Source organism: Amia ocellicauda, chromosome 3 (assembly GCF_036373705.1).
Source record: "Amia ocellicauda isolate fAmiCal2 chromosome 3, fAmiCal2.hap1, whole genome shotgun sequence".
In the NCBI taxonomy this organism is placed as follows: domain Eukaryota; kingdom Metazoa; phylum Chordata; class Actinopteri; order Amiiformes; family Amiidae; genus Amia; species Amia ocellicauda.
The window spans coordinates 9,951,134-9,963,939 of record NC_089852.1 but is presented as its reverse complement, the minus strand read 5'-3'; the positions used below and the strand labels follow the sequence as shown (position 1 = coordinate 9,963,939).

Genomic DNA, 12,806 nt, shown 5'->3' with positions numbered 1-12,806 from the left:
CACAAGGCCATACTAACAACTCCAAGCTAAACCATACACAGTATGTTACAGATCCAAATATAAATCAATAAAGAAGCTGCAATGATGTCTAGAGATGTATACATACACTTTATTAGCAGCAATTATACTCAGTAAAAATTACTGACCAAGAAGATCAGACCTCTGAGAATTTACTGGAAAAGGATTACAGTGCACTTCTCTAAAAGCTTGCTCTTACAAGACTACTTCGAGGAAGGCAGCCAACAGGACAAGCAACCTGCTGTCCCACTGCCAGGCCCAGTGGGGCACAGAGACTCTGAGAGCAGCCGGAAGGTAAATAATGGACAAATCGAATAAAATAAGCAATTCAAAAGACAACTGGCCATGCAAACAGCACCATATGGCCAGGATACACAACTGAATGGTTTGGACTGATAAAAAACAACAACATGGTGTGTAAGTCCCAAATGCTGTTAGGCTTCATCTAGCCAATCTAGATTAGAAAGCTGAGGCATATCAGAGGAAGTCTGGCTGTTTAAAACAAAAAACCGACCTGAGCCCCCGAAAAAAAGATATCCACATTCACGTGAGGCCATCCATGTGTGCTGATGTCATCCCTTTAGTGTGTATATGATCATATGTCCTGACAAGCTCCTTATCCATGTGGGATTCCTAATTACTCCCGACTTTGTTCTTGCTCACCGGATTAAAGTGGCTGCAGATGCATGGCTTGGAAAGCTTGGGCAAAATTCACAGAGGGGTGTCTGAAAGACGCAGGGACAGAGATGAGATCCACAGAAAGCACAGTTAAGGTTCTCCGAGCCCCTCGCTGCCTATGGCTCGTTTTGTGTCAAAGCTGAAACAGGCTGTGTGAGAGAAGTTTCATTTAGAGCCTTCATTGTGCAAATTAAAACTGATGGTTTTCGAGACTCCTGGGTTTTATTCTGTTTAGCATTTCTCCATTTAAATGCAAATCAGGCCTTTCGCCGGCTGAACAGTTTGAAAACACATGGATACCAGCTGACCCAAAGTCACAGAGGGGTTTGCTTTATTTTATTATTTTGTTTTTTATATTCTATATGGTGAGGCTTCACTTAAGAGAGTACTACTTTATATTCATACATGCTTTAAAAAAATTAAACACATTCAAAGCACTGATTCCCTAAGAAATTATAAAGTCATTGTTTAAAGAAACTTAATGAATCTTGCCAACATTAAAACTATTAGTAAGTATTAGTACAAGACATTCATTTCAAAGACATACTAAATTTTAATAATGCACTAACAAAAATCAACCCAAATGGAAACTGGAATAGATTTTTAAAATAAGTTTAAACAGCACACACTGGAAAACAAATGAGAAAATGTAACTCACAGCCTTATAACCTAAATAGCAAAAGGTATGTAAATATATAACTACTTTTCGGAAGCCTATGTATTTTCTTCATGTTGTCTCATTCATCCAAACTATTAGAAAAAACATTACTTATATGGATGATAATCCTAGCTTTATCAATCATATCAGTAGCACAATATTCACAAAAATCTCTAGCCTACTTCTTTGGCATTATGCAAAACTGTAAAATGGTCTCAATCACAAAATGAAGCATCTTCTACAAATCGGTTGATTAGACATTGTGAAATACCCTTCATGGAATAAAATCCAACAACACCTCAGAGACATCTGAAATGTTCTTGTAGGTGAAAATATTTTGAATAACATTTATTTTACACATGTTACTTGATCTAAAAAATAGTTCACAAAAATGAAGGCGGCCTTCATTGTGTAAAAAAATCTATTTATGAGCAGAAGCAACTGTCATCCTTTTCAACAAACCAGTTATCACAGCTATAGCTTGATGGGGCCAAGAGCTGACCCGTTGAAAGACAGTCCACACTGAAGGTACCATTCCAAAAGAAAGTCTTACTACATCCTGTGTAGTAAGGGGGGGGTTTAACCACAAATAATTTATTTTTCTTTTCTGCGACATTAGAAACCAAATAAAGATATGGCCTTAGCAATAAACATTATTAAATTGTAATACATGAATTTGACATTTTCAGCTATACACTGCAGATAACTCCAATGCTTTAATACCATCTTATATATTATATATTTAAGACATTTCCTAGTAATAGTCAACATACAGTGTTACAAAATTAAAATGTATTGATGTGCATTTCTATCCATAAATGGACCATTAAATCAGCAGTGGTGATTAGCAGTGAAACAATGGAGGCAGAGAAAGTTAATCAACAGGCCAGGGAATAGCCCAGATTTAAATTCCATTAAGCCAACGGAAATGGCTGATGCTAAAACCTGTCGAAAAGAAGCCTCAGCCACTCACACAGCTGGGAGAATCTATCATTCATATTTATTTCCATGAACTGACAATGAATCACATCCAAAAACTTACTACCGTACTGTAATCACGATAAAGACTGGATCAGTGAAAAACTAAATGTTTGGCACGTGATCAATGTTGTTTATTTGTGTATTGATTTATTTTCAGCTAGTTAAAATAAGCAAATGTACTGTACATTAAGTCCTACACCTTAAATATAACCTACACATCGAAGTGTTCCTCATTTCACTTTCTCACTGCATTCTTTAATCATGATGTGTGGCTAGCATGAAGCCTATCATTCTTCGAAGATAATTGCACCCATATTGTTACATGCAATAGGTTGCACAAACTAATGCATTATTCAGGGGTGATTGGGAAACTGTATTCAGTTAAATGTGGAAATGTGGATGTTGACACATATTCCAATGATGTTCAATATCTTTTGGAAGACTGACTGTTCCTCTAGGGAGCCAAAAGTAAAAAGAAAAAAAAAAAAAAAATGTCTGAAGTGGCTAGTGAACTGAGTAGCAGTTTGTTTCCCTAGCTTGAAACTAGAGTCCTTAAATGAAATCCATTCAGTTTGAAATGTTGCCGGGCAGAGACTTTGAGGCAGTTAATGGGAGAGATCCCGTACGTGTAGTGGTCTCCCAGTGTGTTAGCCATTGATTATCATCATCAATTCCTTTTGATTTGTAACAAAGACAGTAAGGAAAAAATTATGTGGGGTTGTTATTTTTAGAAACTATAAATTATGAGCAAAGTTCTATTGATCATCGTATCATATCATAATATTTCTTGTAAATAGAATTGTTTCATTAAATAAAGTCATCAATGTTACAGCACTGTGGAGTTAGGGGCCCTAAGGGTTGTGGGTTCAAATCCCGGGTGGGGCAGTGCTGTTGTACCCTTGAGCAAGGAACTTCACTTAGATTGCTCCAGTAAAATGCCCAGCTGCATAAATGGGTACAAATGTAAGTCACCCTGGATAAGAGTGTCAGCTAAATGACAAAAATAATAATAATAATAATAATAATACAGTATTTATCAAAGACTGGATTGAAAATTGAACTAGATGTTAAAATATGAAACTATTGACCAGAACCAGGGATAGTTCTATCCCAGCAAGTAAACCCATCACATTACAAAAAAACTATTACTTTTTTCTGTAGGCATATATTGTAATGCCCTGGGAGACTGCTAAATTGCAGTTTCAAACAACAGAGAGGTCCACTCTCTCAAATTACTGCCAGTCATAACTGAGTCACCATATACAAAGTATGGAAGAGTGACACAATCAACCATGCATCCCGATAACTTGATGAGCCCATAATCACACCCCATAGTGTAGAAATCAGCACAATGGGTGGCTTTTATACTGCCCAGCCCCCATCCCTAACTATCCCAATTCCCTCACGAATCGCACTGAACTCTTATGATGACCTACCTGTCAAACCTGTCAGTTTAGCTCATGTGAGCGCTCCCACAAAAATAATCATAACTCACGAAATGAAACCATGCAATAATACAAAAATGAAGCTCATTAACAATGACTGTGTGTGCCAGAACACCCCCTGTTGTTTACCAAGCATCCCTTTCCTACAACAGACCCAGAGTTGCAGTACTCCCCAATTAGAGCTATTGCAGCAAGCTGGCCCCAAAGATAGCAAATGGCCCTCAGAGGGAAGGTCCATTACTGTTCATGTAGCCCCTTTGATAGGCACACAATACAAATCTGTAACTGTCAAATCCTAAACCCAGCTGAAAAAACAAATCTGATAGATTTTTTCATCCTTTCTTTCTTAATTTAAAAGCCCTGTCTGCTTACAGAGGTCTGTTTTATCAAATTAGTTTACTGAACTCATAGCTGCACTGTATGCAAACTGCACAATTGATGCTTGAATGCACAAAAGAGCCTGTAGTCAGCAGTACAGCCTAGCAGTCAACTCATGCCCGCCAAAGCAGACAAGCTTTAACTGATACGAGATGCAATTATAATAAGCTTAACAGTCAGATTTAAGAGTCAGAGCTTAAAAGCTCTTCATAAACAGGAACTGGTTCCTCTGCAGTAATGCTCATCTCCAGTTGCTAAATGAGGATGGTTCAATAAAAAAAAATACAAACCTGCTCCCGAGTTACTTGGTTTTATTTTTTTAACATCCATTCAAAAACATAATTACAGCATACAGTTTAACATCTTTCCCTTCTGGGAAGCCACAACATGAACAACAACAAAATAAAAGCTGACCTCCAGTATTAGCAACTGCACAACTGTTTACCGTTACATTTTCAGCAAGGAGGTGTCAGCAAGCTTCTTTGTGAGCCTTTAACTGTGCTGCCAGAATTCATACACTTTAATAGCTTGTCAACTTTTAATTATGGGCAACCAGCTGGTGATTAATAGTATACAGCTATTGAAAATATTAAATAATGATTTCTATATGAAGCATCAGACCTTTTCCCCAGCTTCTAAACTGCATGATATTTACAGGCATGGCACTCTCGTTAATCAAGTTTAAATGCATGCCCCATGTGAGCAGAAAAGAGTTTATTTTAACCCTATTTAGACAGATCATGTGTATCTATACATTAGGTATCATACAAACACATGGAAATATGAAATATATTAAATGACCACAATCCATAGTACTGAAAGATATACTCCTGTCTTTTAAAATGACTGTTGATAGTTAGCTTAGATTCTTTTTTTTTAGATTCTATTTTTTAGTATGTCATTATAAAGGACATACTTACTGAAGCATTTATTTATATTTATTTAAAGCAGGTTGTGTGCAATATGTTATAACTTATAATCCAGACAATGGCAAGGTTTCCACAATGCATACAATCATGATTTCACACCAACAACATCTGGTGCTGGCTCATGCAGACACACTTATCTTTACATCACTGGAAAAATCACAAAGGCACTATAAATGACCAAAACATTGACTCAGTTGTGCACTAGCAGGCCAGATCTGGAATGCTATGATCTGGAACATTACATTTATGACTGCAATTATTTGCAGAAAAAACATATTTGCAAAAGACACGTAACAAGGTAGTTAACTAATCCTGTTCTGCAAGGTAATACAAACAACTCAAGGTAACAGAGTAAGCAATTCTCAATTTTTTTTTACATAAAAGTGCAATTTCCTTTCAGCAGAATAGCATTTTCATTAGAAAAGTCATAAACAGATCATAAGCATTTCTTGAATAGCATGCATGCATGATTACTTGTATACTACAAAATGCAGTAACAATGAAGCCAATTGTTCATTTATTTTACATAATGAAATAGTTAATTATGATTCATGTCTGTGCCATAAGTGATAACGCTGCAGTCCTTATGAAGAAAGCCACAAAGCAGTGGTCTTTTCTTAATCTGAAACAAAGTCCATGCTTTCTATCTAATAAGATCTCTGATGGATAAATTAACTAGCTGCATTATGCATCACAATATCATTTTGCAAGTCATATAACTTAAACATGTACATATGATGTTTATTATGTCATTATCTGTATATGTATGTCCTCCAAATAGAAAGGGTTAAAACAAGGTTATGGCCTAGTACTTAATTAAAATATTATCAGAAGGCAGAGCCACACCTGGTAACAACACAAGAGTACACATAGTCTACTTCTACTTTTATATCTAATAGAAAAGGATTTTAGCCCTTCAAACATGCATGTCCCCACATGCAAACATGGACCAGATTATTAAGATAAAATTGCACACTCAAAAATTAATCTTAATGTCTACAGAAATTAAATAGCTGAATCCTGTATTATGAACAACTGCTGACACTTTAAGACTTGCTTCCTTTAAAGCACAGGGGTGATCAGTTGTTGTCTTGCTTTCCAGTTTTAAAAGAGCAGCTTTTAATTTTCACTTGTTTCACTTGAAATGCCCTATGTACAACAAATATATTATCAACTCTAAAAGAAAGAAAAAGCAGACACTGGGATACAGCATAGAAGGCAAAAAGGACAGTAATATTATTAAGTATATGCAAAACCAATTTATGATCATTAAATGAATGTATCAAGACTGATGCAGTCTTTAATATTTTCAGATTAACCATGATCATGATACATTAGTGAGAGCTCAGTTTTATCTAATGTTTCTTGTCTTAATGTTCAAAGGTTAACTCAAAAAGTGGAGCTCAAAATAATATCTGATAGACTACTAATAATTCAAACTTGAATGAAAGATAATGGCTAGTAAACTTTGATAAGGCAATTTTAACACTTAGCTGACACTAAAAATGTTTTAATGTAAAATACATAAAATCACAAGCTCCCCTAAAAAGATTAAGACCTTCTGCTTTTGCTAACAGTTTCCTTCTTGGCAAATAATGGGTCATTGAAGGAAGCAGGACTTGTTTTTTTAAAGTGTATGCATTGCATATTACAGTGCTGCCGTCTGTGGGCTGCTATATTCTTTCCATATTCTTCTCATTGTTGGAATTTCTTCTGGGATTCTTGGTCATGATTACCTCAACTTTTCCTCAGCTGGTAGACTGTAATTCTTGAATTAAGCAGTCAGAGATGTTATTCTGCCAGCTGAACACTGCAGGAATCGTCTATTGAACAGTCATCTACCATTTATTCTGCTAATTGCATGTAGAAGTTAAGTGCCGCATAGGTACCAGTTTGAATAAACATAGCAACTCACATTAAAAAAAAACCACTACTTCATAAACTAACAAGGAGCTGTAAAATGTAACTCATTCAGCATAAACTTAATAGTAGTCTATACAGAATTTGAAAAGGTGCATATCTTAGTTGATTTATTTTTATTTAACCATTTTCATTTTTTTCCTTAAAATATATACATCATCATCAGTCCAAATATGTTAGAATTTTAGATGTAAACTTTTTTTTTGGGAAATACTGAGAATATTGAGACCACTCCATGTTCAGAAATCAATGTGGTCTCTTAATTTTTTCCAGAGCTGTATAGAATTTAGCCTACATACTGTAAGTATCTGTTTACACTGTGTCTTGCAATAAATATAAATAATAATACACAATCATCACAAGTAAGCCAGTGGGAAATTCTAGTCCGTTTTCCCCCCCATTTTCTTTTTTCAAAATGTAAATTGCTGTGCAACATAACAGCTTAAGCAAAAAAAAAAAAAAAGGCATGACTTACAAATCTTCATTCTGTCTTTCCTTACCTGGCTTTATTGACTTATTGACCCGTGGAAAATATGAAAAATAACTAGGCCTCAATCAAATCAAGCAGGCCGAACAGCTTAACAGTCCCTGGGACCATTGTAGTTTAAGACCCAGCTGTCTCCAGGGACACTTACAATGAGAAATGTTCCCACTTTAAACAGATGCACAAGATTATGGGTCCTCCACACGAGGCTCCTAACTTATTGGAGGCCCTCCTGCAGTTATGGTACATAAACTTCAAGATCAGTTATTCTCTTCTTGAGTGAATTATTAGGCTATTGTCTTTAACCATCTGTGACAACATACAGGCCTCATCATCAGTCCAAATATGTTAGAATTTTAGATGTAAACTTTTTTTTTGGTCTTACCACATTTTAAAATCAAGCTTTCAAGTTTTGCGGGTGGTTAAAACAAAATCTCTCTGTCTGATAAACAAACTACAATAACAGACGCAGTTCTTACCTGCCTACCTATGTATCTGATAGGCCTAGCTGTGCAATAACCCTCGGGGTACATTATGTCCATAAAGCGTGGTTGCCATTTCTCATGAGTAGACTGCCACTGACAGCACAGCAAAGCAAGAGTGATCGGTGCCCTCAGTCGTGATGGTGATAGATGTCCTCCGCTGCTGACGAATTTCTATAGCACTCTGTGACTTTCTGACAGATACCCGCTCTGAAGAAGAATGCTGCTATGTGGGCTTTCAAGTGGCTGAAGAAGGCCTCTAGTTTGCATCCTCTTTCAGATTTGCCTCGACACATCTCTCCAATTCTCTTGGATTCAATCTCTGGCTACGGAGGTCTTCTAATGAAATGAGCAGTAAAATCCTTGTACCAAGGCTGAAGTCTCGAGAACCACAGGCTTCTTTGGCTCATGTCCACACACTTTAAACATACTGGAATGTATGCCTTTCAGGTTTAACCAACAGCATGCTTGTTTTCCTCATAGTGTATTTTCTGTTTGTTTTGGGTTTTGTTTTACAATGTACTTCTGATTTTGTGCAGAGCCATTTTCTACCATGTTTTTTGTTCCTTTTCATGGGGACTAGGGGTGTCTTTTATTTAGTTCTATTTCATTCTCTATTTCTTGGAGGCATCTACAAAGCATTGAAAGCACAAACAATGGCAAACAATTAAAAGGAGCTCCCCCTCCAGTTCCACCCATCTGTCTGCGTCCAGGGCCTCACACAGAAATGCACTGACATGACAAAGATCATTCTACCCAGCAACACGGCAGCAGTGTGTCGCAATGAACAGAGGACACACATTCATTAGATTGGGAAGGATACAAAAGTATGTGGACACAAAATAGCACTCCTCTAAATCCAACACAGCTGAAACCTAAAAGACTGAAAATAACACACATACATAAAAAGAGAAACAGCATTGATTCATGCTTGTGACATTGATTGGGTAAGTAGGTAGTCTGTCTCTCTCTGCTATAGAGTATTATTATTATTGTGTACATAAATAAGTTGGAGTCTTTTGGGGTGTAACTACAAAAACCTAAAACAAAGGGGTCAGAGACTATTGAATCGCATGCTATGCACTCTATGCAAAGCTAGTTTTCCTCCACTTATTGGAGGGCTCTTGGGGGCTTGTGCACTTATACATCACTGATGTCAATGAACTAATGCCATTAGTTCATCAGCCAAGTTCACCTTAACCTAGGACGGTCCCCACACATAAAGATAGTCTGCTCTCCAACACAGAGAGGGGTGATGGACTCAACCTCAGTGATATTACAACTCTTAAAATGATGCATCGCCAGCATCACTCAATGGGAATGACTTCGCACGTCCACCTGGTTTTACTTCTCACCGCTGCAGTGCAATGCAGCGCAAAGTCATATGGCGGCTATACGTTTCATCGCACGGTGGCATTAGCAAGACTGTTACAAAAAAGCGAGCTTATCAATGCAGTTAACTATGCAACACTGAATCGGTCAATACAGACGACACAGGGGTGCGTGCGTAGTTAAAATGCAGGTTTCAGACGATTAGGAGAATGCTACTCTCTAATACAAATGCAAATAATATAAAAACACACGCACCTTTCACTTGTGTCTCGTACTCTGTCGTGATCTCCTTGTCCTTCTTGAATTTGGTTTGAGAAGACATGTTTCTTGAGGTGTGGAGGGGACGACGCGCTAAGATGTCCTGGCTTGGTCCGTCTATCTGTGCAGTTTTCACAGCGATCAAGATTGTTCAGTTTTCACTTCACAAGCCCAGCAGGCACGACCCCCTCCCGCGACCTGCCCCCTGCTCGCCGGCAAACCCAAACGGCTTCAGATTCGAGTGAACTTAGTTGGGAAGCGGCGCGGTCCCTCACCTGCGCGGAGATGGAAGAGTCTGTCCACTGAGGCGCAAAACAATACTGTTACATGAAAAACAAGGGCTCCTCCTTTCTGGTGATAACGTGCCATCCACAAGCTAAACGGCCAGCCTGGGGAAACGCGTGTCGAGCTTTATCCGAGAACAGAGAGGGACGGCGATAGATCCAGCTTCATGTGTCCTTCCATTCTGGGTGCATTGTATTTGCGAGCCGATGGAAATGAGCGCAGAACAATCGCCGTGGATCCTCAGCTCTGAACACACTGGAGATGTTCTGCTGCAGGGTGAATTGAGGCAGACGTCACGACAGGCTCCTCCCATAGTCCCCAACACACACACACACACACACACACACACACACTTTCTATTGAATTTCTATAATCACATGTATCTCCTTGTACAATATATTGGAAAGTGTTTCGAAATGGCATACTTAGGTTCGAATATATTAATAATAAGCGTTAGACAAATCACTCAAAATAAAAAAGCAACGTGTGGTGCTGCAAAATATTTTCATTAATTGACTCAATATCAAAATCTGATACCCTGCTATACTACTACTACTACTACTACTACTACTACTACTACTACTATTATTATTAATAATAATAATAATAATAATAATAATAATAATAATAATAATAATAATAATAATAATTGGTCAAATTGATTTGGTATGACAGTTTTATGCTCCATTAGTGCTGTATTGTAATGAGCTCCCTGGAAGGCAGGAAGAAAAAAAACATAAATAAGCCCTTCATGAAAGGAAAACTGCTAATATAGGATTCATCATTACTTTGAGTTTTATGCATCACAGTCAAATGTAATGGTTCATTGAGGCAAAAACATTTCATTTGACAGGGATAATATTGAGCCAAGGCTCACATAGATAGTCCTCTTTTCAGATGTCCAATGTTCATCTCCATCTAGTCATCTTAGAGCAGTGCAAATCTGGCAAAACTCGTTAACACAATTGTACATCATTTGCATTTTATTCAGGCCTACTTATGTATTTGAGCATAAGGATAGGGTTGCATGCAACCTTCAATATCCATTCACTTTCAGACTTGAAGGGAAATTGAGGCAGGTGAGCTTGACAGCCTGAAGGTGTCCTTTGCTCAGATGTAATTGTGACTGAAAAGCTTTGCAATTTTGCAAGCTTTCATTTCATTTTGGACAGAATACGAATTATATACTAATTATATGTTCATGTTCAAGGGCTGCAATACATCTTCAAGTCTAAATATCCATTAAATTCTCACAAATTACCTCAGCCACACCTTAGAAAAATAAACTCTGTTATGAAATGATCAAATATTCTTCCTGCACATCCAGTGCTGTGGGACAAGGATTCCATCATTGCATTTCTATGATTCTATCCAGTCGCATGTCACTCTTCATAAACCGGTATTTCAGGCTTGTAGAGGACACAGTGTTCATCATCCCTATGCTTGCAACAGCCCTTGATAATGAATGTCACCTTTCCATAACACAAAGACATTTTGGGTTTGTTTCCATTTTAGCTTTCGGCAACTGCATTACATTACATTACATTACATTACAGACACATAAAAGATGGGAAGGTGAAATAATACATTTAGCAGGTGTTACAAAAGTTTATTGATCAATCAACCTACTGTCATAGAATGTAAGCTAAATGTGGCAGTTAAATGTTATTATTGTATGCTGGTGTTGCTAGGGTAATATTAATTGATACCAGGTGGATGTATTGCTATTTAGAGTGAAGCTGAGAAACAGCTTTGATTTTCAGTTAATTAACTGACTTCACTACACTCTACCCTGGTGTGGCAACAATAACTAGATGGATGTGCAAGGTGAAATACAACTTTAATCAAGAGATATAAAACACATGATTAGCAAATCTATTTGAAGAGGTACCCAACATAGTGAGCTATGGCTTACAAAAAACACACATACATATATATATATATATATATATATATATATATATATATATATATATATATATATATATATATATATATATGTGCAAACACATAATTATTAAATATTAAAGTTTGCTCTAGAACATGATTTTCACTTTTTAATGTTGGTCTGCTTGTTTGTCTCTAACCTTCATTTGCACACAAATAGAATACACCATTAATCTTCACTTTGTGCTAAGGCTTAACCACTGTGAGTGGGAGATTCTGTGGCATAGAGTCTTACGCCTAGGCCTGAAAGAGTTGGGGTTTATTCTGTGGTTCAGGTCAAAGGTCATTGAAGGAGGAGTGAAACAGAACTACCCCTGGCCTCCTCCATCCTGCGACCATATTGTAGCTGTAAAGATTTGGTTAAAGAAAAGAAGGATTTCCAGATATATTCATCAGATCTTTCACTTAACTTCCAAACACTTGGTGGGACAGCAAATATAGAATAAATATGTATTTACGATTTCTATAAGATGTTTTATACTATGTAACAGCAAGTTGTTTTTGAGACTCTGTTTTGTTTTGTTTTATTTATTTATTTATTTATTTATTTATTTATTTATTTATTTATTTATTTATTATTTTTCTGTTATAGTCTCTATTGCAGCCTAGCAATTAGGCTGAAAAGTTGCTCAAAGACAGATGTTTCTCCACAGCAGAATGTTAATGATGTAAATATTTGTACAAAGAGAAAGATTCATTTACAATTATTTTAAAATGAACAAAATGTGGTAGTAACATATACTAAAAAGTGTGAGAAACCTTCAAAGTAATACATTTTTAAAGAACACAGTACACATTCTCTAGGTAGTTACCATAGCAACCTAACCACTCCAGTAATGTTAATACACATTACTTCCATGGCAATGGCCAGCATCGCATCTCTGGGAGCTGCTATAATGTTTGCTTAAAGTAACTCCTCAAGAAAAGAAAATGCCTCTGTCTGTGCTCGCCTGACCCTTTGTATTAATGAGTTTGGACACTGAATAATTTCAGATACACTTGATATGCAAG

At 36.9% G+C, this 12,806-nt stretch overlaps 1 protein-coding gene across 2 annotated transcripts in view; it reads right to left on the bottom strand.

The window, feature by feature from the left end:
- srgap3 (SLIT-ROBO Rho GTPase activating protein 3) overlaps nucleotides 1-10,111 on the bottom strand; it is an 81,050-nt gene extending 70,939 nt beyond the window's left edge. For both annotated transcript variants that reach the window (XM_066698088.1, XM_066698089.1), the window contains exon 1: nucleotides 9,561-10,111. In XM_066698088.1, the coding sequence (XP_066554185.1) occupies nucleotides 9,561-9,627 (67 nt within the window). In that variant the 5' untranslated portion in view covers nucleotides 9,628-10,111. The remainder of the gene's footprint in view (nucleotides 1-9,560) is intronic.
- Between the last annotated feature and the right edge of the window lie 2,695 nt (nucleotides 10,112-12,806).